This window comes from Pelodiscus sinensis, chromosome 1 (assembly GCF_049634645.1).
Source record: "Pelodiscus sinensis isolate JC-2024 chromosome 1, ASM4963464v1, whole genome shotgun sequence".
NCBI classification, from domain to species: domain Eukaryota; kingdom Metazoa; phylum Chordata; order Testudines; family Trionychidae; genus Pelodiscus; species Pelodiscus sinensis.
This window is the reverse complement of record NC_134711.1, coordinates 267,488,727-267,515,550: the sequence shown is the minus strand read 5'-3', so window position 1 is coordinate 267,515,550 and position 26,824 is coordinate 267,488,727. Positions and strand designations below refer to the sequence as shown.

At 42.6% G+C, this 26,824-nt stretch overlaps 1 protein-coding gene across 4 annotated transcripts in view; it reads left to right on the top strand.

Annotated features, from left to right (window-relative positions):
* Positions 1–2,115: 2,115 nt before the first annotated feature.
* The window catches only part of UCHL3 (ubiquitin C-terminal hydrolase L3), a 55,873-nt gene continuing 31,164 nt past the window's right edge, over positions 2,116–26,824 (top strand). For 2 of the 4 annotated variants that reach the window (XM_075918890.1, XM_075918888.1), the window contains exon 1: positions 12,716–12,844. In XM_075918890.1, coding sequence (XP_075775005.1) covers positions 12,770–12,844 — 75 coding nt within the window. In that variant the 5' untranslated portion in view covers positions 12,716–12,769. Of the gene's footprint in view, positions 2,616–10,924; positions 11,073–12,715; positions 12,845–26,824 lie in introns of those variants that run through there. The other 2 variants (XM_075918887.1, XM_075918889.1) reach the window with 2 other exon arrangements.

Sequence of the window (26,824 nt, the reverse complement as noted above, 5' to 3'; positions counted from 1 at the left end):
GTTAGGCAACCGTGTCCGTGTCAAAACGAAATTGGGATCCTTAAAATCTGACCTGCACAGGATACATGGAAGACTTACCCAATTCAGTACAAAATTTAAAAACGAAAAGCCTAGCAGCACCTTACACACTTAACAGAACATAGATAGTAGCATGAGCTTTTGTGGGCACAATCCACTTCTGTAGATAACATCTGAAGAAGTGGGTTGTACCCACGAAAACTCATGATACCGTCTATGTGGGTTTTAGTCTTTAAGGTGCTGCTAGACTATTTGTTGTTTTTTAAGTTTTTCCAGTTACAGACTAACTCCACTACCCCTCTGAAACCAATTCAGTACAGTAGCCTGAAAATCAAGATAACCAGAGTTCTTGTGACCTGTCTGTCTCCTCCCACCTATATATGTCTAATATATGGATTAATCTAGCATCAGATACTCCTCATGATGCAGGTTTTATAGGTTTTCCATTTTCTGTTTTCTTTGACTATTACAATACAACCATGATCTCGAAATAATTAATTTGAGCTTATTTGTTCATATTGAAAATGAACTGATTAATAAAATTGTAAAATACTGGCAGTACTGGTTAATCTGTGCTGTAATTTTGCATCTTATTTGAGCCCCTTTTCACCAAACTAGATACATTTTGAAACGCCAATTCTAGGTTTGCAATTGTGCAACATTTACAGACTTGTTTGTTGTTATTAATAAGCACTAGATATATGGGTCAGAAATCTGACTAGTCTTGTCCTGTCCCTTCCCAGCTATATAATTATTTTTGTTTATATTATAGTGAAGGTGGAGATCACATACCTCCTTAACCTCATGGTTATCACTTATGTATTGTGTAACCCTGAGGTATTTCATGCACATATTCACTAAGGTTCTGTAATTACACGTTTAAATCGACTTGGGGTTCATATTGCTGATGAATTGTCACTTTCCCACTTTTTAGTTCAGAGCTCCTTATTTTGACAGTGGCTAGGAAACCTGAGTCTGTTTGTTATCCACTCTTGCTAAGTGATAAGGACAAAACCACTTATTCTGGAGTCAGAAACAATCCCAAATAAATATTCTGCTCTCTTTGGCAGATAGAATGGAAGATGACAGTTTTCCTGATGCTCCCTGTTGCTAAGCTAACAGGAGAATTAGTGAAGATTTACCCTGGTTTTGAGTTTTCCTATGTAACTTTCACAATATTAACAAGACTGGGAAGAAGCTCTCTGTTTAGCTTCCTGCCCTAGCCATCAACTTCATTGCATTCCAGTAGTGATATTTTTGTGTACCAAGTATCACCTTTGAATTAGAAATCAAAAAGATTAATTCAATTAATAAACTTCAGGGTAGCTGAGTTACTCTGTACAGAAAAAAACAACAAATGGTCTGATAGCACTTTATAGACTAACAAAACATGTAGACCACCTTAACCATATATGCAAATTTAACCATATGTGCAAATCTTGGAAAGATCAAGGTGTAAAATAACAAAAAGGGAAAAGTGTGCAACACATTTTGAGACAATAGATTCATGTTATTATTTGCTCCATGTTTAATATGTAAATATTTTACAAAAACTTAGTTTTAGATTTCTGGGGTGAGCACTCAAGTTTAAGATTAAGGAGAGAAATGAAGTGTTCAAAAAAGTAAAGGATCTGTGTGTATGTAGATGTGTCAGTCTGTGACAGTCATTGGGGTTGTGTGGTCGTGTCAGTCTGGAGTGTTTGTGTGTAGGTCAGTCGCTGGGGTGGTTTGTGAGGGTGTTAGTCACTGGCATCTGTGCAGTAGTTTGTGGTTCAGTGTGAGAGTCAGTCATTGGGTCTATGTGTGTAGGAATTTGTGTGGTTGTGAGGGGTTTCAATCTCTGGGTCTGTGTATCTGAATCTAAGCCCTCTTTGGGCATGCTAGTCACAAATGATGTGGAGGTGTCAGTTTCTGGATCTGTGTGTGGCTGAATGTATGTAGTTCTGGGGGTGTCAGGGTATGTGTGTGATTGAATGTGTGTAGTTCTGGGCGTGTCAGGGTATAAATCTCTGGTGGTGTGTGTGTGGCTGAATGTATGTCGTTCCGGGAATATCAGTCAGTATGATATGGGGTGAGGGAGGAGGCTGTGAGCGGGAGAGTGTCTGTCAGGTGACTGTCGGGGTCACACTGCAGCCTGCTCACGATTAGGGCCGGTCGCCGACTGAGGCTGGCGGGGCCGCCGAAGGGACCACCCTACAGCCGCGACCCCCGCCATCAGACACAGTGGGACTGCAGGAGGGGCAGAGTCAGCTGCGGGCCCGCCCCTACCAGGCGGGAGAGTCCATGTACCAGACCGGGGGGGGGGGGATTGGAGAATGTGGTAGGACAAGGCCCTTCCCCCGGCCAACCAGCGGCCTGGTGTTTGCCCCCTCGCCCGACAGAAACCCTGGTCCGGCGCCGTCCACCTCGGACCTGGGGGGGGGGGGGGGAGGCTGATGTTTTCCTCCGCGCTCGCTGTGGTGCAGTCCCGGGGCGGGGATGGGCGGTAGCCGCGTGAGGCGCTGTCAGTGCCGGGTCCTGCCGCGCCGCGGAGGGGAGCGCCCGGAGTCCGCGGCATGGAGGCGCACCGCTGGCTGCCCCTGGAGGCCAATCCCGACGTGAGTGCTGGAGTTGGGGGAAGCACAGGGGGACGGGGATTACTGGGGGGAAGTGACCGGGGGAGGGGGTGGGTCAGGAGGCGATGGAGGAGGAGACAATGACTGGGTGGGGACGATGGGGAGGGGATGATGATAGGGCACGGGGGCTTGGTGGCTGTAAATGGAGGGGGCAGAACTGGTGTTACAATTGTCTCTTTTCTGCTTTATTTTCAGGTCATTAATCAGGTGAGTGGCTTTACTTTATAGACTAACCAGTCCCCTCTCCCCTTCTCCCCCCCCCTCCTTTTTATCATCGCACCCAACTCCTCTGGCTTCCTTGTAATAAAGGAACGTCACCCCCTTCACAACCCTAATAAAACCGATTTTACCCCCACACCCTGTTGGCACGGCCTGTCGTAGCCCATTTGACCCTAGCTCAGTTTCTGAAGAACTTGAAACATTTGTTTTCTCTCTGACAGCCATAAGAGCGCAGCACTTTTTAAAATGTGGAAGTGAATTAATGATCAGGGTATATTTGAATTGTTTTGAGACCGCCATATGTTAATGAATAAAAGGTGTGTTTTCCATTGTTTATGCATATTTGGGTCTAATTCTGAGTGTGTTTGAATGTGTATTTCTGTATTCATGTAGAGTCTGAGAGCTAGCCCATGAAGATCCAGTTGCAGAATTGGATATGGTTATATTTTTGCTCTGAAAAATGTTTGTGAAAATGGTAACATTCTAAAAGTGTGTCTGCAACTTGCTCCTTATTCAGTCATATTTGCTCACTTTGGTGTGAGAAATAAGTGTTTTGTATCTTTTCTTACTCTGGTCACACCTGTAGAAACAATACCTTACAGGGAGCTCTATTCTACTTAATGCGTTAATAGAATGAGTGGCTAAATTATATTTGTAGGGCTGTCTATGTAGCCCTTAGCTGCAGCTGTGAATTCCTTAATAAAAGCAATAGGCTTGCCAAAGGCTGCACTTGGCCTGTATATATCTTTTGCTACTAATGGAGGTTGATCCAGAAAACATAGCTTGACTTTTTCAGAAAAAAAATCACACTTTTAAGATTATTGGGATGCTGAAGTTTTATTACTCTATGAAATAATCCACTATGTGTTCTGAGTTAATCATATACTTTGTTCCTTGTAGAATGTTTATTTTAAGAAATGCCTCTGATAATTTGTTGGAAAATGCAGGATAGGGAAAGGTAACTAACTTTTTTTTCGGGATATTTCTATTTTCCCTAATAAGCTGTGTAATTAAGCAATCTACATGCCAATGATTTTATTTCATTGCAATGACTTGACAAAATTAAAACTAGTTTTAAAATAAAATGTCTGAGATTGTATTACAGGGCTACTTAACTTTGGAAGCCGTGGGGTGGGGGCGGTGGGGCACAATGATACTCACAGCGCATACTGAGAGCTGCAACTTAAGTGTGGTTGCATATATATGCAAATAGCTTCTTTCACACTGAGGGGCATGAATACAAAGCACTTCCCACAATGCCTGGGCACTCCCAGCACCTCCTCCCTAGGGGCTAAAAATGCTGACATCCTGTACCCGTCTGTTCCAGCTAGCCCGTCCGCTTGTGTCTTTCATTGCTCACTCACGTGGGAGACACCATTGTGGAGCATGTTCCCAGTTGAGGCCATGTTCAAAGAATCCCACCTGCGAGCTGCATGTTAAGCCCCGCATAAACCCAAACTTCACGGCAGGCCTCAAATGGTTTGTGGGCCACATGTTGAGTAGCCCTGCTATACTACATGTTCTCTGTTTTCCCTCTGTGCTTCTAGAATTATACAGATAACTTTAATTCCAGTTTTGTAATCTATAAACTGGATACCTGGGCAGAATAGTCCCTCAAAAATCTAAGTTAAGTGTCTGGTTACTTTCTAGTAAGGAATACATGAAAATAAGATTTAGGCTGATTAATTTTTAGCATTGCCTAATGATTGTAATACAAGCAAAAATGAAAGAGAAACTGAACATGTTATACAGCTTGGGATGAGCTAACAGTGAGGATAAAATTATAGGTATTTTTCACAATGTAAGTATTATGCCAACTTATATTAAACACTTAAAAATGCACAAAAGCCAGTTTAAAAAACTAGCAATGTCTGTAATTAGTCTTCACTTGGAAGAAATTTTAATGGAGAAATGTCTGTTTTCCTTTGTAATCAAGGGAAGAGCACTCAAATTCAGCTTTCTTTTAGGAGTTCCAAAACTTAAAATATTGCTGGTATACATAGCTTTGTTTTAAACTACTGTGGTTTTGATCCCTTCATAGGGAGATCTAGGAGCTGTGGAGGATGGAGAATACATACTTCCCACTTACAGTGCTTCCTTTCCCTTTCCCTTAGCCAGGAAGGGGGAGGTTTACTTGCCATTCAGCTGCTATTTATTGAAACAGACGTTCATTAAGCTAGAAGGAGTAACAAAAACAAAGCACAGCTTGAGTGTGCCATTCCTATCTTACACTATTAATCTTGTTACCTTGTTTTAAGGACATCTGCTAGATAAACTTGCATTATTTTCAATGTGCTTTGAGTTAGAATAAGATAAGAAGGGGAAAGAGAACTTTATTTTCATTAGGTGTAGTGATGGTGAAATGGTTTGTGTTCAGGAAAGTGGAAATGAGTAACAGGAACGTAGATTCACAATAACCTGTAATTCTTAAAACTTCTAAATAAAAACATCTTAAAGTAAATTTTCCATTTGCCAATATGCTAAGTACATATGGAATGTTTCCTGAAAAATGTCCAAAGTGAGAAGTTTTTCTCACTGAAACGAAAGCAAAGGAAGGTCTCTTCACTGAGTCAGTGGTAGCTTCTGTGAAGTAAGTGCAGTTTTTCACAAAAAAATTAATTTAGTATACCTTTAGTATAGGAGCTATTGATCTGTATATATGGAAATCATCTGAATGTCTAATGTGATAGAAAAGTTGAGTTGGCAAGAATTATACTAAATATGATGATCCTTCCAGAGAATGAAATAAGTGTGGAACACTTTTTTATACAAAAGTGCTGGAATTCACCCCAGACTGTGAAAAGATCACTACACATTGTTTGACTGTTCATTTACAGAAAAATGGGCTAAACTGTTCAGATTAAAAATGAAAATGAAGGTAAAAATGAAAAAGTACATACGTTACGTTTACAAGAACTGAGTAGTTTTTTAAAAAAATCTGGTTTTCAGCCTAATGATTGGAAAAACGGAACAGATAATTAATTTGTTAGGTACATTCGATTTTCTAGATTGCTGTGTAAACAATACAATTCTTCTAGTGCTAATTTTGTCTCAGATATTTTCCTGCTTTCTCTATTTCATTTTCCATAATTCAGTGAGCTAGTTCAAATTAAGAAAACATCATGTGCATCTTTAGAAGAAGCAACTTTATATAAATTAAGTTTACTGCTTAAATAGATTCTGCAGCTATGTTTCTGGAATTGTTACCTGCTCAGTGGTTGAAGTTTATTTACAATTTGTATAGCAAACATGCATTCTTAATACAATTCAGTTCCACTTAAGAAACTGTTTATGAATGGCATGATTAATGATTAGTTGATACCTGTGTCATAGTGTCATGAGCTTTTTTACCAGTATAACTACGTACTAGAATAGGGTGTTACCCTCATGATTAACTGCTGTCCAATTATATGATACTTACTTAAACTTCCTCTGAGTTTCAGACGAAGTTGGATTTTACTTCTTTTAAAGGGTAGGAGGAATCCAAAACACAACCTTGGAAAATATTGCCTTAGCACGACTCACATCATTCCATAGGACTAAGGGTTTTGGTAGTTGATTAGGTTTCTTGTAGACAACCATAAAATTTATAAAGCTATTTGTAAGCCTTCAGAATGATAGATATTTTATATCTATAAATGATATAAAATCATATCATTTGATATAAATTATGTACGTTTTGGTATGAATTTTATATATACATTTTAAAAGTCCTATTCAGTTAGGGTGTGTTTACACAGCAGGCGTAACTCAAAATAAGCTATGCAAATTGATCTACGTCAATTTCATAGCTTATTTAGAAATTGGGATCATCTGCACAGCATTTATTTCGAAATACGCTTCCTCCGACTTTCCTTATTTCTTATACAATGAGGCTGTGTCTAGACTGCATCTCTTTTCCATAAAAGGGATGCAAATTAGACACATCGCAATTGCAAATGAAGCGGGGTTTTAAATCCCCCCCCCCCCGCTTCATTTGCATAAAAATGTCTGCCGCTTTTTTCTGGCTCGGAGCTTTGCCGGGAAAAAAGCGCCAGTCTAGACGTGGATCTTTCGGAAAATAAAGCCTTTTCCGAAAGATCCCTTATTCCTCATTTTAAGAGGGCCCATTTGTCATCTTTAGCAGAACTTGGAGGCTAGTGATGAGAGCATTCCTCCTCCTCTGAAAGTCCACACCTGCAAGATCCAATATGGATCTATACTATCCTTGCTTCTCTTGAATATCTGCATGAGACTTTCGGCAAAGATGAGATACCATGGGCTCAGCTGCTAATACTGTGCTGATGGCACTACTTGAAGTTGATGGCATTGTATTCAAAATACTTATCAATAAGTGGCGATACATCTTCTATAGTTAAAGTGGGATACTGCAGAATTCTGTGATGGGTCCTGTATTAGTCAATATTTTCATTAATGATTTTTACAATGGTTGAGAATATGCTTATAAAATGTGCATATAACACCACATGAGGTGTTGCAAGTACTTTGGAGGGCAGCATTAGATTCACACTGTTCTTGGAAAATTGGTCCGAAATGAGTTAGATGAACTGCAATGCAGAAGTGCAAAGTACTACATTTTTGAAGGGAAAATCAAATGCTCCAACTGCCAGAAGCTGTGAATGAGCAACCTGGAATGGATCACTTGATGTTTACCTATTCTGTTCATTCCCTGTGGGACAGCTGGCACTGGCTAATGTTGGAAGAAAGAGGCAGCAGTGTGGGATAGCGGCAGCCCCTGTCCATGGTGGCCCCCCCTGTCCATGGTGGCCCCAGGTTCCCCATGGACAGAGGCTGCTCTGGAAGATGCAGATGCAGAGCCTGCTATCCTGAAGCAGCCTTTGACTGTGGAGAGCTCAGACCTCCCTCCTCCCCACCCCTGTGGATAGGGGCTGCTACTTTGAAGCAGCATCTGCCTGTGACGGGCCCAGGCTGCTTTGCGGCAGTGGGTCCCCCCCTCTTTTCACCTCCCACTGCTGCCTCTGTTAGAGGCACCAGCATGGAGGGGGTGGCAAGTGGCACCGCGGAGTCAGTGCTGAGGGGAATCACTTTTTTAGCCAGCTCCCCCCAGTACCAGCTCCTGCTTCCCACCCTCCCTTGCAAGTAGCCTACATTTATCACTTAATCTTGTTGACTTGGTTAATCATCTCGTCAGCAACTCGTTAACATCCCTAATCCTGAGTGAACTGTATTGAATTAAGTTACACCTTACTGAAATCGTTTTAACTTTGTAGTTAATTGTATTAAAATGAAATTGTGGAACTGTGTGTATTTATATCAAAAGGGTAATTGTAGAACAATAAGGGATGATCAGACAAGTTAGGTTATAACATCTTGAGAGAAACTACCGCTAGGAAAGGGGTGCATATACTGAATTCTCCACACACCAATAGATAAAGGGTCTTTGGACAAATAGATAGTTTTCAACTGACTGAGGCTTTCTTCCTGATTGAGCAGTTAGGCAGGACCCCTTGTGCACAGAGGGTCACAATCACTAGGGGAGGATTTGAAAGGATTGGGCATACCATCATTTATTAAGTTTGGGTTTCTGGTAAACCTATTAGTGTGTCTCTGGTGGTGTTTGTAATATGTTTGTGTGCCACTTTATATCTAAAATCTCAGAAGAGTAGCCATGATAGTTTGTAACTTTAAAAACGACTAGTCCTGAGGCCCCTTACAGATTAACAAAAATATCATGAGCTTTTTCATAGGCAAAACCAACAAAGACTCAAGCTCATCTGAGGAAGTGGGTTTTGCCCATGAAAGCTCATGATATTTTGTTAATCTCTAAGGGTACATCTACATTGCAGAGCTATTTTGGGATACTTCTGGTTTCCCGAAATGGCTATTCTGCATCTATTGAAGCAGCCTGTTATTTCAAAATAACAGGCAGCTTATTCCAACATCCCGGAAACCCTCATTCCACGAGGGTTAAGGGGAATTTTGGAATAGCATGTTATATTGAAATTTGGTGCTGTGTAGACGGTGCCGAATTACAAAATAATCTATTTAAAAATACACCTAAAATAAGCTATGCAGCAGGTGGGAGAGCTACAGGAGCAAGTGGCTAGGTTGAGAATCCACGAGCAATTCCTGGACAGTGTTCATGTAGAGACAGCTGAGGTAGCTGTCCCAGTACATAGGACTGCTGATGCACTACTGGTGGAGGAGAGATGGCTCAGGGTGGACACTGGCAGTTAGTTACTTCTGGCAGCAGGCAGTGCTCCACCTCTACTCCAAACCCTCCCACCGTGGTACTAGGAAACCATTATGCTCTTCTTGATGCGGGAGATAAGGAATCACCCCCTACAACAGAGGAGGAGAAGCCTCGTACCCCCAAGACTGGGAGGTCTTCTGCCACCACTGTGAATAGGAAACATAGCGTAGTGGTGGTTGGAGACTGTTCTGAGGGGAATGGAGGCGCCCATCTGACGCCCTGACATGTCATCTCCGGAGGTATGCTGCTTGCTGGGGGCCCGTATCTGAGACGTTATGGAGGCTCTGTCGAGGATTATCCAGCCCTTTGACTACTACCCCGTGCTACTCCTCCATGTGGGCACTAATAATACTGCGAGGTGTGACACTGAGTGGATCAAGAGTGACTACAGGGCTCTGGGAGTACGGGTGAAGGAGTTTGGAGCGTAGATGGTATTCTCCTCAGTCCTTCCTGTCAAAGGTAGGGGCCCAGGCAGAAACATGTGCATCCTGGAGGTGAATGCCTGGCTGCAAAGATGGTGTCGCCAGGAGAGTTTACTTCCTTCAAACATGGGATGCTATTCCAGGAAGGACTGCTAAGCAGGGATGGGGTTCACCTTTTGAGGAAGGGGAAGACCGTATTTGGATACAGACTGGCTAACCTAGTGAGGAGGCCTTTAAACTAGGTTCGATGGGGACAGGTGAGCAAAGCCCATGGGCAAGTGAAGAACATGGAAAATTGGGAGATGGGTCGGAAATGGGAGGGAGTGTGGGTTACAATAGCAGAAAGAAAGGAAGGACGAGGCAGAACTGGTAGGCAAGGTCAAATCAGTATCTTAGATGCCTATACAGGCAGTCCCCGGGTTACATACAAGATAGGGACTATAGGTTTGTTCTTAAGTTGAATTTGTACGTAACTCGGAACTGGCTCCAGATTCAGCCACTGCTGCTGAAACTGACCAGGGGCTGACTACAGGAAGCCCGAGGCAGAGTTGCTCTGCCCCCAGCTTCCTGGAATCAGCCACTGATCAGTTTCAACAGCGGCTGAATCTGGAGCCTGGGACAGAACAGCTGGGGCGCTGCCGAGTAGGCCCCCCAGGACCAACCCGGCAGCACCCCAGCTGCTCTACCCCAGGCATCCACAACAAAAGCCTGGTCTGCTGGGGGGCGGGGGGCGCACTAGCTGCGCCCCCCCCCCCCACCCCAGCAGACCAGGGAGACCCGGAGCAAAGCCGCAGAGGCGGCGGGGTCCTGCGCCTCTGCGGCTTTGCTCCTGTCTCCCTGCTGTGCTGGGGGAGTCCAGTACTTTAAGATAGTAATTTTCTTTCCATAAAATCAAGCTTTTTTCAAAAAAAAAAAATTCCTCTCTGCTTGTACTACTTAGCAGTATTTAAAATGTGATGTTACTAAAAAAAAAATCTTCCAACCTTATAGAAAGAAATGATATAATCCATTGATGATTACAGAAATGCAAAAGTGGATTTGGGAGAAATCAAAGATAGGAAACCAGTGATCTGCAATATTAAGACTGGAGCTGTCTAGTTCATATTTACATCTTGTAGCTTGATCCTGCAACTTTTTCAAGTATAAGTTGTCCTGTTGCCTTTAGTGGAACTATTCATATGAATAAAAATTACTAGATAAGGCCAATGTATATGTGTAGAAAATTCATTAAGTCCTTATCATTATAAACATAGATCATATGCTCATCAAAAAAACTAAGTAAAGGAGCAATGTGTTTTTTATGGTTCTGATCTGTTCTTCAATATTTGTCAGCATTTCCAAGAAATCTGGGTCTATTAATAACATTGCCACTCATTTAAGTGCATCTGTCTGTCTCTCTTTGTTTTGCACTGCCACTTTTCTCAAAGCAATTGCTGTTGTCTTACCAGGATGATATCACTTCATTACTCAAACAAGAAAAAATTAATTTGCTGTCTGGCGTCCGAGCCTTTGGAGTGCAACTTCTTCCCATTTTCTAGCTTTCCTCTGCAACTGTGAGGACTACAAATACAATTTTTAAGAAAGGTGAAAGCAGATATTGTGATGCAAACTCTTGTTTCTGGTGAGAGTTTAAGAAAAGTAATGCAAGTCTTATAATGCAATCGTAAAAGGTGGCAAGACTGGAGAAGGGGAAATGGACAACACAGCCTGGGTCTCACCATACTGATACAAAACTGTTCTTTTCCTGGGCTGGCTGATAATTTCTGAAGGAAAATGGACCTTTGACAAAACAAGCCTTTTCTATGAAAAATGTTTCCTTTTCTTAAAAAATAAATCTTTTTTTATGAGTAGGATTTTCCACTAGGGTATGTCTAGACTACATGGCTCTGTCGACGGAGCCATGTAGATGAGTTTACTAGACATAGGAAAATGAAGCGGCGATTTAAATAATCGCCGCTTCATTTACATCAAAATGGCCACCACGCTGTGTCGATCAGCTGTTTGAGGTTTACCGGAGCAGCCGACAAAGGCTTCCCTTGTCAACTGCAGAGTGTTCAGGCTACCGCGCTGTGCTGCCAAACAGCTGATCGGCACAGCACGGTGGCCATTTTGATGTAAATGAAGTGGCGATTATTTAAATCGACGCTTCATTTTCCTGTCTAGTAAACTCATCTACATGGCTCCGTTGATGGAGCCATGTATTGTTTCCTACATCTTTACTGTAATATTGTGCTGCTTTCTTTCAGATGTTCCTTCAACATCAATAGGAACTGTATCACATCCCATGCTGCCTAAAACTCACTCCTACAGTTTTTAAAAAAATGGAGGTAAGGGAAAATTAGCAGGGAGGAACGTACAAAAGATTTTTACTCTAGTTTGTTCATGGATAACAAGTAGAGCTGGTGAAGGAACATCTAAAAGAAAGCAGTACAATATTACAGTAAAGATGTAGGAAACAATAATCAGAATCCCTCATATTATAATAGATTCACCGTGCATAATGCGTGGCCCCGGCCCCAGAGAAGCTGCACTGCAGCCCCGACTCCAATTCCGGCAGCTACCATCTCTCTAGCCATTGCAAAATGCTGTTAACAACAGTTAATTTGTGGCAGGTCAGGTTCTGCCATCTTTGAGGACAGCAGCAGTTGCTCTTTGCCAAGGAACCATTCCTGCCACCATTTATTACTGATACTGTGTAGCATTGCAGCACAGGCCTTTAAGAAAAACAGCTTATTGTTTAGACTTTGCATGTTATGTGTAGGGGATGATGTCTTTTTACTTTATCTGTAACTGATGTCATGATACAGTACATTGGCACTTAGGGTCAGCCATAATAATAAGGATGCTTGGGTGAAACCTCTGAATTAACAGCTCTATTTTGTCTTTGTGATTGGGAAAGGGCTGTTTTAGTATTCTTTCTTCCATAAACATTTAAAATATGTGTTAGTAACTGGTGGGTGCCATGGTGGCACACATTTGAACAAGCACACATGAACTCAATATTGGTGTCTCAGGGATGGAAAATCTTAGAGGGAAAGCTGATTAACACTGCACTTTTTCAGTTTGTCATTCATTGAAATTTTACATCATTTCATCCCCCTATTTCCCTCTCAAATATTTTGATCTTCATAAAGCCTATTAAAGTGTATTTAACTTTACAGGTGATCAAATCTGCTTCTGATGGATGAATTATTTATTAACAAATATGTTTTCTTTTTCTTTACTAGTTTCTGAAGCAGTTAGGTATACATCCTGACTGGCAATTCGTAGATGTGTATGGTATGGATCCAGAACTTCTTAGCATGGTGCCAAGACCTGTCTGTGCAGTGCTGCTTCTCTTCCCAGTAACAGAAAAGGTAAATATTTACTATTGATACCTAGTAATTCAAAGTCAGCAGATGAGTCAGAATGCCCATCATACATAATATAAAATCTGTAGTTCTCTACATCAGTGAAATAGTTAAGGATACTTAAAAAAACTCCACGATTTTTAGAAAGTCCCTCTTGTTTTTGATACATTGTGTTGTCAAATAAGTTTAATAAATAAGTTTATTAAAACAAAACTGTACAACTGCAAAAGTATTTAAAATGATAGATATTTTAGAGGATATTCTTCGGTATTTATTTTTGCAGTATTTATATCGCATTAAGACATGAATATAGTGGTGAGCTAGGATGAAAATATCAAACAGCTATGCAGCTGCTCTCCGAGTTACGAACAAGTTACGGATCAACATTTGGTCCGTAATTCGAAGTGATCGTAACTCGGATCCCATAGAGTTACATGGCGACTGCGCTGTTTGTAAGCACGGATCACCGTTTGTAACTCGGATCTGCATTTACAACCGCTTTGGTCGTAAGTGCGGATGGTCTAAGTGGAGGTGGTCGAAACTTGAGGAGCGGCTGTATATAAAATATGTATTGATTTAGTAGTATCATACTGAAGTCCAAACTTTAACCACTGTCTAGAGCAGTGTTTCTCAACCTTTATAAAAAAAAAGTACCCCTTCTTCAAAAGTACCCCCTTTTTCAAAAATTATAAGTACCTCTAGTACCTACAGTTTTCAGACACAGAATTTTTTGTACCATTGCAACACATTTGTTTAAACAACTTAATCATAGCTGGGTGGGCAATTAAAAAGTACAAAAATAATAAATCGTAGTAAAACTTAAAACAAAAATTCAGTTTTCTCCAAATTTGAATTGTGTTGATGTACCCCCCCAGACTTCTCTCATGTACCCTTAAGGGTACTCGTACCACTGGTTGAGAAACACTAGTCTACAGAAGTCTGTGTCTCCATCATTGTTTTCATTCCTTAGACTGATTGGGCATGTTAGCTACTGAGACAGAATTAGGAATTATCTTTGGTTTTGATTTGTGTTTTTTGTCATGGGTTAAATTGTACATCTTTCCCCAGCCCCCATTCCAGGCTATGCACTAATCAGTAAACATGTAAATATAGACTCTAGAGTTAACATATGTGGTAGGCAGTTTTTGAAATATTTTAATGATGGCTTTAAATATTTTCAATCTGTGAAATTTTCAGGCTACTGAGTACATCTCATGCAATTATGTATTTGACCTGAAATATATGCACTGAAACATAACTTATATTTATTTCTTCTTGGAGTGAGTCAGGCTGCTCCTCTTTTCTGTTGTCAGTATAAATCAGATGTTACATGTCAGCTATATAAAATCTTGCCATAATATCTAGGTGCTAAAATTTTAATAAAGCTGTTAATATCTCAAACAGAAGTGTCTATTTTTTCATGTCTTCTTAGCACACAACTTTTCTCATAAGGCATTCTGAATAACTGGAAATATTAAATATAAGTAAAGAAATGGTCATAAAATTGCCACATTACTAGTCATGAATTAATGTAAAATTTGCATTACGAGAAAAATGTTGGGCCAGTAACTCACAGGAATACTTCTCTGGCTACTGAAGTGAAAGAAGTAGATGACTTCTTCAGGGGTGCTGGAACAATTTGTATAATGGGAATGCTGAGAGCCATTGAACAAATCTGTAAGGCTATGTATAAAATTAAAATCCGTTCAAGCCAGGGGGTGTGATGGCATCCCTAATTCTAGCACTTCTGGCCTTCGGTATGCACAATTCTGTTGATGTTTGAGTGAGATCATAATCACATACTGCAGAACTGTTGTGCTTACTAGGAATATTAAAATGTAACCAATGAGCCTGGCTTAATTGGTTAATGTTCATGGTTACACGCAGGCAACTGGTACATGTTGGGAACCAGCTTAAAAGCCAGCTCCTTGCATGCCCTGGGCCCCACGCTGCTGTCTCTGATACAAAGGCAGCAGCCTGAGTGGACTGGAGGGAGCCAGTGCAAGTGAGGAGCCAGGTTTCAAGCTGGCTCCCCACATGTACTTACTCCCGTGGAGCCACCTGTCCCTTCCCTATCCTGCGCTGCTTGCCAGAGGCAGCAGCGCAGGGGGGGAAGCCAGGCGTGAGCCCCCTGCATGTAACCGCTGACCTTTTCAGAGGTTACCCAATTATTTAAAGCATTTTAACGTCCCTACTACATATGTTTCTCTGCTCTATGCCATTAGTTTCATAGCTGATCATTGTGAGGGTTTCAAGAATCTTTCACATAACTAGCAACTGAAGAAGTCTCAGAATTTGATTGGGCTGTTATTTTAAGTTGAGAGTAGCAGAAGTATTTCTAAGGCCATCTTATTAAAAATGAACTTATGAAAGAAGTTTGGCTTATTTAACCATTGTGGTGCTTCAGTGACAGTAGCAGGGAACCTCCATTGAGATGGACATTCATGGTTATTTTCAACAGAAGGGAGAAGTCATGGACTAATCAGCAATAAATCATCTTCGCAGACCAGACATCCTTTCTGCCTGGGTCCAGTTCCTTTTCCCAATTCAGTCTTGTGTCCAGCAGCCATCTTGGGTAAAGTATCTGGGGGAATTGATGACCTGGATTACTTCACTCCCCACCCTTAAATAGCATTTGTTTAAGATGGGAATCCATTGTATCCCAAACCTCACCAACCCCCCCACTTCCTTTTTGTGGAAAAATACAGACTCCAAGATGGATTTCCGCATCAGGTGACATGGTCCAGGTTGTTGAGGAGCCAGAAGCCATTTCTTACATGCTGACCCTCACACTTGCAGGAAAACCAAGTTCATTGTCTTTTGCTAATCGGACATTAATCTTGAATCTGGCTTTTTCATTGTTGTTCCTGATGCTCTGGTACAAGCTGTCCTCTCTATAAGTCCAAGATACATTCGAAAAAACTTGGACTTATAGCAAAACAACTTTAAGTGGGGAATTTTTTTCCCATGTCTGACTTCCATTTGGTGGGGGGCTTTTTTGCATGACTTGGGAGCAGGGAATGGGAGGACTTATAACTCATCAGTTCCTACAAGCATCAACAGCTTAAGTGTGGAACAAATGTATACAGGGGCAACTTAGAGCAGGGATGCCCTGTAATAAGCTTTTTCCCAACATGAACACTTTGATAATCTGCTGTCAATATTCTTAACTTCAGATACAGATACAGAAATGATACATGCATACAAACACATTCATCAACTCATAACCTTTCCAATGATATCTCACGTGAATCATAGAATCATAGAATAATAGGACTGGAAGGGACCTCAAGAGGTCATCGAGTCCAGCCCCCCACCCTCAAGGCAGGACCAAGCTCCGTCTACACCATCCCTGACAGATGTCTATCTAACCTGTTCTTAAATATCTCCAGAGAGGGAGATTCCACCACCTCCCTTGGCAATTTATTCCAATATTTGACCACCCTGACAGTTAGGAATTTTTTCCTAATGTCCAATCTAAACCTCCCCTGCTGCACTTTAAGCCCATTACTCCTTGTCCTGTCCTCAGAAACCAAGAGGAACAAATTTTCTCCTTCCTCCTTGTCACACCCTTTTAGATATTTGAAAACCGCTATCATGTCCCCCCTTAATCTTCTTTTTTCCAAACTAAACAAGCCCAGTTCATGAAGCCTGGCTTCATAGGTCATGTTCTCTAAACCTTTAATCATTCTTGTCGCTCTTCTCTGTACCCTTTCCAATTTCTCCACATCTTTCTTGAAATGTGGCGCCCAGAACTGGACACAGTACTCCAGCTGAGGCCTAACTAGTGCAGAGTAGAGCGGCAGAATGACTTCACGAGTTTTGCTTACAACACACCTGTTGATACAACCTAGAATCATATTTGCTTTTTTTGCAACAGCATCACACTGTTGACTCATATTCAACTTGTGGTCCACTATGACCCCTAGATCCCTTTCCGCCATGCTCCTTCCTAGATAGTCGCTTCCCATCTTGTATGTATGGAACTGATTGTTCCTTCCTAAGTGGAGCACTTCGCATTTCTCTTTATTAAACGTCATCCTGTTTACCTCTGACCATTTCTCTAACTTGCTAAGGTCATTTTGAATTATGTCCCTATCCTCCAAAGAAGTTGCAACCCCACCCAGTTTGGTATCATCTGCAAACTTAATAAGCGTACTCTCTATCCCAATATCTACATCATTGATGAAGATATTGAACAGTACGGGTCCCAAAACAGACCCTTGAGGAACTTCACTTGTTATCCCTTTCCAGCAGGATTTAGAACAGTTAACAACAACTCTCTGACTACAGTTATCCAGCCAATTATGCACCCACCTTATCGTGGCCCTATCTAAGTTATATTTGCCTAGTTTATCAATAAGAATATCATGCGAGACCGTATCAAATGCCTTACTAAAGTCTAGGTATATGACATCCACCGCTTCTCCCTTATCCACAAGGCTCGTTATCCTATCAAAGAAAGCTATCAGATTAGTTTGGCATGACTTGTTCTTCACAAACCCATGCTGGCTATTCCCTATCACTTTATTACCTTCCAAGTGTCTGCATATGATTTCCTTAATTACCTGCTCCATTATCTTCCCTGGGACAGACGTTAAACTGACCGGTCTATAGTTTCCTGGGTTGTTCTTATTCCCCTTTTTATAGATGGGCACAATATTTGCCCTTTTCCAGTCTTCTGGAATCTCCCGTCTGCCATGATTTTTCAAAAATCATAGCTAAAGGCTCAGATACCTCCTCTATCAGCTCCTTGAGTATCCTGGGATGCATTTCATCAGGACCTGGTGACTTGCTGACATCTAACTTTTCTAAGTGATTTTTAACTTGTTCTTTGTGTATCCTATCTTCTAAACTTACCCTCTCTCTGCTTGTAGTCACTACGTTAGGCACACCTCCAGACTTCTCGGTGAAGACCGAAACAAAGAAGTCATTGAGCATCTCTGCCATTTCCAAGTTTCCTGTTACTGCTTCTCCCTCCTCACTAAGCAGTGGGCCTACCCTGTCCTTGGTCTTCCTCTTGCTTTTAATGTATTTATAAAAGGTCTTCTTGTTTCCCTTTATGCCTGTAGCTAGTTTGATCTCATTTTGTGCCTTTGCCTTTCTAATCTTGCCCCTGCATTCCCGTGTTGCTTGCCTATATTCATCCTTTGTTATTTGTCCTAGTTTCCATTTTTTATATGACTCCTTTTTTATTTTGAGATCATGCAAGATCTCCTTGTTAAGCCAAGCTGGCCTTTTGCCATATTTTCTATCTTTCCTACACAGCGGAATTGTTTGCTTTTGGGCCCTTAACAACGTCCCTTTGAAATACTTCCAACTCTCCTCAGTTGTTTTTCCCTTCAGTCTTGCTTCCCATGGGACCTTACCTACAAGTTCTCTGAGCTTATCAAAATCTGCCTTCCTGAAATCCATTACCTCAATTGTGCTGGTCTCCCTTCGACCTTTCCTTAAGATCATGAACTCTATTATTTCATGATCACTGTCCCCTATACTGTCTTCTACTTTCAAGTTCTCAACTAGTTCCTCCCTATTTGTTAAAACCAAATCCAGAACTGCTTCTCTGGTAGCTTTTTCAACCTTCTGAAACAGAAAGTTGTCTCCAGTGCAGTCCAGAAACTTATTGGATAGCCTGTGCCCCGCTGTGTTAGTTTCCCAATATATCTTGCATAATGAAGTATCTTGCATAATGAGTAACAAGTTACATCATATTAATAAGCATATTTCCATAAAGAATATAGGATGCCCTGTCACAAAAATATAAGGCATTAATGTTAGAAATGGTTACAAGAGCAGTTACAATAAAACACTTTCTAGTAACTAAAATTTAAATTAGACTTGGTTCACTGAGAAATCCTTGCCACAAGAACATGTTGCCAGCAATAGGGCTGATCAGCTTCTCAGGTCAGAATCCCTCCTAAAGGGAAAGAGTGATAGAGAAAAGAATAAGAGAATGAACATCTGGGGTAGCTTTTGCTGTCTCCATTTTATAATACAGTCATCCTTGAAATGCATTATCCTGAGGGTTACTCAGAGATGAAGTTTCTTCCAGCTGTGAGGATGCAGACATGAGTGAAGAGATTCCTGGTGAAAGAGATTCCTTGATATTGTTAAAATGCAAATTGATCTGTTCCTGCCCCCTTCACTACTGAAAAAATGGTTACTTGACCAGTGAATGCCTGTCCATTTTGACATTTGGAAAGAGGTGTAAGTTTGTCCTTTGTTTTTGAGAAACTGGTTTACACACTCCCCAGACTTACCAGCTAAACACCTAGACTGTTTATTTCAGTTTGTATTCATTATTAGCTTTCAAACAATGCCTCTCAAACCGTATTTTGTACACAAAATGTTGCTGTACCATGTAGGGTGTGAATATAGATCTGCATTCAGTCACAGTATGCATTATGTTCTTCTTCGATGGTCCCTGTGGGTGCTCCGATTAGGTGTGTCAGCGCTGCTGTGCACACGGCTCGGAGATTCTTGCTAACAGTCCTTTGGCTGCCTCACATGCCGCGCTATTGCGCGATCACTCGGAATGACAGTTGCACACGCACCAGCGGCCGTTCCCTCAATTCCTTCTTAACCGCCGCCGGCATCAGTTGCAGCTAGACTGTCTCCCTTAATCAACAGTATCTATAAAAGAAAAAAAAAGACAACACCGGAAGAACAACAAGTGGAGCGGCGCAGGGGGCACTATCACTGCATCCCGCTTGCCCAAAGGGCAATACAGACAGGCAAACACTGTCATGGCCACACCACTGGGCTTTAAAAGGTGCACAGGGTGTGGGATCTCTTTCAAAGCAGCAGATGGACATGAACAGTGTCTGTGCTGCCTATGACAGGACCACTAGGTCAGCCACTGCCCGCACTGCCAGAAGCTTGCCCCAAGATCTAAAAAGATGAGAGATCTGCAGAGAAGACCTCTATTTACAGACCTCAATACCATGTCTGAGATGCAGCCTCCCCCACCAACTCCCAGAGATAACTCTCTAGGGGAGAAGGGCAGGAGGAGCACTACTTCGCAAGGATGTGCCAGAGAGCATGACCTGGAGCGGAGCTCGAAAGGCTCCAGGTCCCCTGCTGAGCCTCAGCCTCTGAGTAACAAAAGAACTCTCAACAAAGAGGCTGACAATGCTTGACCTGAGAAGGGCTGTCAAAAGCAGGATAAAGGATCCTGCTCGAAGAGAAGCTGTGATCCCCAAACGAAGCACAGAGCCACTGGCTAGTTTTGGGCCCTCCTCGCAGTAATTTGGTGCCAGTGCAGAAGACGGTACCAATAATAAACAAGCCGGTAAGCAGCAGAGCAGCAGAATGCCGTGCTTTAACAAACGCTCGGTACCGCTGGTACTGGTGCACTTCAAAGTATCTAGGGCACAGATGAGCTCAGCTGCAGTGAATTACACAGAAATGCCTCCACTGCTCTCGGTACCAAGGTACATAATGAAGGCGGACTTTGCGATAGCCTCGCCACTCTTCGGAACCAACAGCACACCAAGGCTCAGAGGTTCCATGCTATCCTCGACACCAGCATCACTAATATCTGCGAGATTTAGTGATGAGGAGGAGAAGCAGATAAGGGGGTAGCACAGAGTCCCTCAACATATTACACCACAACAGCAGCAACTACAGAAGTGGCAGGTGGCACAATGGATACCTCCACCGCTTCCACCACAGTGGTCCTATTGGGATGCATGGGTGCCTGACAGAAGCCAACAAACGCAGTTTCAACAAACTCTTCAGGTACACAGGACATAGTTGGCCAACATGAACATGCAGAAACGAGCTGACTATGACCCGGTCGACCATGACAGCGAGTCATCTATGGAGGAGGTAACACAGGTGTCACATATTCCTCCGAATACTTTGTATTCCACGATTGGTGACACAGGGAGACTATGTTAATCTATCAGAGGGGATGACTTTAGAAGGTTCCAAGACCTGTTCCGGAGGGTAGTGGACACGCTTGACATAAGGCTCTCCAACATAATGCAAAACAAGCATGAACTCACAAGCATATTCCGCTTATCTCAACATACAAAGTTGGCTCTGCTGATGAACGAAGCTCTGATGGATCCGGCTAAGTCTATATGAAGGACCCCAGCATCAGTGCTTCCAACCTCAAAGAAACTGGATAAGAAGTACTATGTAGTACCTACAGGGGTTGAATTCCTCTTCTCCCACCCCTTCCCTGAATTCACTGGTAGTTGAAGCAGCCAACCAGAGGGGGAAGTAACACCAGTACCCCAGAACACCAAATCATGACAGAGACAAAAAGGATGGATACTATGGGAAAGAAGGCCTATTCATCAGCCTCCCTCCAACTGAGAATCATGAATTATGTAGCCCTGCTATCCAAATACTCGCATCAGACGTTCGAATCATTCAGTTCTTTTATTCAGTACATACCAGAAGACATAAGAGAACAGTTCGAATCAAATGTGAGGGAAGGTTCATTGATATCGTAAACAGCATTACAGGCAGCATTAGATGCAGCGGATATAGCATCCAGGTCCATGGCATCTGCAGTAGTGATGAGACGAGTATCAAGGCTGCAACTGTTGGGGTCCCCTCAGGTAGGTTCAATCAAACATTGAGGATCTCTCGTTTGAGGGCACAAAGCTCTTAGTGTAGGCAACAAACATATCCCTCCACACCTTTAAGGATTCCAGAGTGACGCTGCGCATACTAGGAATTCAGCTGCCTGGAGCCAAGAGAAAATAATACAAACAACATAACCAAAGGTTCAGAGCACCACTGTATACACAAAGCAAAGGTCCTAGAAGAACAAGATACGTATGAGACAAAACCCGACAAAGACAATCAAACAAGCATACATCATCGAACCACGCACCCGCTTCGTGTCAGCAAATTTGAAGTGCTGGGCAAGGGTACAGCAGCCCCCATTCCTCCATGGCAGCCAGAGCTAGGGAAACAGATCTTCAGAAACAGACTGGCAGAATTCTACCCAGCATGGGAAACCATCACTTCGGACCAGTGAATACTAGAAATAATTCGAACCAGATACTGCATACCATTCACAGCAGTTCCACCACCCCACCCGCCTCTTCCCTGTCCCTCTTCAGGGACCCTTCTCACAAGCTGATCCTCCTGAAGAAAGCACAACGTCTCCTAAAACTAGGCACCATAGAGGAAGTGCCCAGCCTATACTGAGGGAAGGGATCTATTATCGATACTTCCTAACAGTCAAGAAATTGGGGGAGAGTGGAAGCCCATCCTAGACCTACGCGGCCTCAACTAGTTTATTAAGTATCAACGTTTCAAGATGGTTACATTTGCGAAGATCAAACCTGCTTTGGAAAAAGGGGCATGGCTATCTACCCTCAATCTTCAGGACGCATACTTCCGTGTATCAATCCACCTGGTGCACAGATAATTCCTCAGATTTACCATCAAGGACTTACACTATCAGCCTTTCCATAGTACCGAGAGTCTTTTCCAAAGTCCTCTCCATAGTGACTGCACATCTGCAAAGAAAACAAACAACCGTATTTCTGTATCTTGACGATTGCTTATCATGGCACCCAACTACGGGGACACGGAGCAGTCGGTGCATGCAATAAGAACGCTATTTGACATGCTCGGGCTCCTACTGAACTTGGACAAGTGCACTCTCACTTCTACCCAGATGCTGGAGTTTATAGGAGTGCAGCTGGACTGCACCTGTGGTATAGCCTCACAACTCACCCACAGATGGGCGCGAATATGCAGCCTGGTCAAGTCTGTACAGAGCTGCCCACACAGCACAGTATGCACATGCCTGCAAATACTCGGACACAGGGCCGTGTCCACATTTATAGTGCCAAACGCATGATTACATATGAGGCCATTTCAGGCATGGCGACACTCCGTGTACCGTTCCAGGAACCATCTGCTCCACAAGACACTCCATGTACACAACCGAGTCAAAGCCACCATGAACAGGTGGACAGACAGAAATATCGTCTGCATAGGACTTCTGTTTCGGCCACCAATGTCATCCATTACCATCACAATGGACGTGTCCCTGCTGGGATGGGGAGCCCATATGGGGGAGTGTGGTGTTACAGGGACAATGGACAAGCAAAGAGTCCCGGATTCACATCAATGTACTGGAGTTCAGAGCAGTGAGGACGGTGTGCTCACAACTGCTCGCTCACATACAAAACAAGGCTATGAGGATATTGTCAGACAATGTTGCAACAATATACTACATAAACAGGCCGGGGGGAGTGAGGTCTCTCAGCCTGTGAGCAGAAGCAATGAAATTATGGCAATGGTCTATTGTACACAACGTGACACTTACCACAATGCATTTGCCGGGTAAAGACAATGTACTTGTGGATACCCTCAGCAGACAATTCCCACAAAACCATGAATGGGAGATCAACAAATCCATCATTAACAACCTTTTCAGGAAATGGGGTTCCCCAATGGTGGACTTGTTTGCAACGCACATCAACGCCAAATGCCGCCTGTACTGCTCCAGGGAGGGCATTGGACCATGATATTTAGGGGATGTGTTCGCAGTCCACTGCAATTTCCCATTGTTGTATGCTTTTCCACCTATTCCTCTCATACAACAGACAGTACTAAAGATCAAACAGGATCATTTTGGTAGCCCCCAACTGGCCGAGACAGATTTGGTACCCTATTATACTTCAACTCAGATCATGGTACCTGTACAAGTTACCCCGATGACAAAGGACGCATACCACATCCAGGACTCCATGCCCTCAACCTATGAGCCTGGATGCTTGCTGTCTCTCAGACAGAGAGCTAACCCTGTCTCAAAGGGTCAGAGACATCTAATTAACTTCAGGAGACTCATGACGAGACAGACTTACCTACAGAAGTGGGTCCAGTTTGCGGTATGGAATTCAGCTCATGCACGGGGCGACAATATAAGACATACTAGAGTACATCTTCAACCTGCAGGACAAAGGACTATCAACTAGTTCCATCAACATACATCTGGCAGCTATATGAGCACTACACCCACTGATCCAAGGACATTCCTGTTCTTCCTATCCATCTGTTAAGAGATTTCGGAAAAGGATACAAAATCTATGTCCACCACGAAGCGACCCAGTTCCATTATGGGACTGGAACTTCATGCTTGACTCAATCATGAGACGGCCTTTTGAGCCGCTTGCAATGTGCTCACTACTCCATCTATCAATGAAAGTAGCCATTCTCGTAGCGAGAACATCAGCCAGGAGAGTAGGAGAGAGAGCTGTTAACGGTGTTCCACAAAAACAAGGTTGTCCTCAGAACTGACCCAAAATTCCTTCCCAAGATACTTACCTCATTCCATTGTAACGAATCGATATACCTACCTGCGCTCTTCCCAAAACCACATGAGGACAGCGCTACACACGCTGGATATACGCACAGCATTAGCCTTCTACCTGGACTGTACTTCCAGCAAACACCCAGACTATTTGTGTCATGCATGAGTAGGCCCAGAGGTCAACCTGTTTTCAGACAGCAAATATCCAAATGGATCTCTGCATGCATACAGCTGTTCTACTCCCAGAAACACAGACAGCCACTAATAGTCGTATGGGTGCATTCCACAAGATCAGTGTCTATCACTACTGCTTTCCTTAAAGGTCTACCCATAGACATTATTTGCAGAGCAGCAACATGGCCTTCGGCCAATACTTTGACACAACATTACTCAATTCAGACCTTTGAGGACACAAACACTAGATTTGGACGTGCGGTATTATCCAATATCCAATCCTGCATCACAGAGCGCCCACCTAAGCAGGAACGCTGCTGCATAGTCACCTAAGTGAAGCATCCACAGTGACCCTCAAAGAAGAAGAGAAGGTTACTTACCTTGTACAGTAAGTGGAGTTCTTCGAGATGTGTCACCATGTGCGCTCCACATCCTCCTTCCTCCCCTCTGATATGGGCTAGGAGTGTCCAGCTTAGAGAAGGAACGGAGGGAATGGCTGCTGGCATGTGTGCAACTGTCATTCCAAATGATTGTGCAATAGTGCAGCTTGAGCCAGTGACTGGAGGACTGCCAGCAAGAATCTCCAGGCCATGTGCACAGCGGCACTAACACACCTAAGTGGAGCACCGATGGGAACACATCTTGTAGATCTCCAGTTATTGCACAAGGTGAGTAACCTTCCCATATTTATTAATGTGACTCTTTGAGCCATTCTACTTTTCCCAAATTAGTCCTTTTTTTTTGCTGCCAGAGCCTTTCTTATTTTCTGATTCTTGCATATCTCTCAATCCTGAATCCTTGAATCAGTCACTAGTCCTTTTGATAGAAGGGGATTAAATAAGCTTCTGCTTAGAGCTGTTCATGTGCCTTCCAGAGGCCTCACAATTAGTGCTGCATAGCTTGCCCTGATCATCTGGAATGCTTACAGCATTCTTGAAGGCCAGCCTGACTGTAATGTGTAATACTCCAACCTCTGCTAGTCAATGCAGTGAGAAATAGTGCCCAGAAATTGTGTATACCTGCATATGTGGTATTATTGTTAGTTTATTGTGCCAACAAGTAGTTTTTTAATCCCATAAATGCACCTTTGTAGTGTTCTTAAAGAAATACAATGGATTTTTTTTGTAGCAGCAGCAGCTGTAAAAGTGCATAGTAGAGCATTTTAGGCACATGCATAAAGCACATAAGGTTATTTACTATGAGATTTATATCTATTTATTATAATCCTTTTTACTTTTGTGATTAACCAAAAAGTTAAAGTAGGGGAGCATCATATCTCCAGAGAGAACAACATTCCCAAAGTAGATAAGAGAATGGAATGTTTTATGATTGACAAAGCCAGCTGTCTAGTGCTTTCAGGTTTGCTGTGGTGACTGCTTAAAAATCAGTCATTAGGGCAGTATATTGAAAAGGTAGAAAGGCTTACAATCAGGACATACCTTCATTTTTATAGTCCGGTTTGTCTATCTGAACACCTGTCTATGCAGTTTTACTCACAAGCAGCTTTTTCTGGTTTATTAGTTTTACCAGTTGTTCATAAAAGCACAATATATTTCTTTTATCTTTCTTTATTGGTTAATGTCTCCACAGCAGAGTAGATCACACTAAAGATAATCAGTGAAACAACACAGTAATGTGTACACTGAGCTGTACATCAGCAAAAAACCTCCCTATTAAATAGCTATAAAGTATTTTCAAAGCAAAATAAGCTTTTGCTCCTAAGAGTAGCTTCTCTTTATCAGAAATCTGGGAATTGTACTGAGATGAAGAGTTGGCTTAATTTTTAAGCGACTCTCAGTAACTCCAATTCCCTCAACAGTATAGTGCATTCTGAATGGAAGGAAGACTTTCAAGTAGGAATAAGGGATCTTCCGGAAAAGGGCTTATTTTCCGCAAGATCCCGTCTAGACTGGTGCTTTTCTCCGGCAAAACCCAGAGCCGGAAAAAAGCGGCAGCTATGTTCATGCAAATGCCACGGGGGATATTTAAATCCCCTGTGGAATTTGCAATTCCGAAGTGTCTCATTAGCATCCCTTTTCCGGAAAGGGGTGCCAGTGTAGACACAGCCTCCCTGTCTACAGGACGTTCTTTATCCCAAGCATTTCAAGTTTGAAAAACTCTAGAATGCTGTTGTTCACCTCTGGATGCTTCCCTTACCATGAACACCTGTGTACATTTAATAATTTGCAGTTTATACAGCCAAACTGTCATGAAACATACTAGGGATGTCATTGTGTACTGTAGACAATTACGTGATTAACCGATAAGCCTGGGCTTATCAGTTGGGCTTATCAACTACATGCATTTTCTCCCATCCCCACCTGTTGCCTCTGTATCAGAGGCAGCAAGAGGAACTTGAGCCAGTGCCCATGAGAACCCGACCTTAATTAGGCTCCCCACAAGCATTAGATCTGCATGCCCCCAGTTTCTCTGATAGAAAGGCAGCAGCGTGGAGGGGAAGGGGACAGGCTGGAGCCTATACATATAGGGAGCCATCTTTCAAGCAGGCTCTGTTTGCGTGC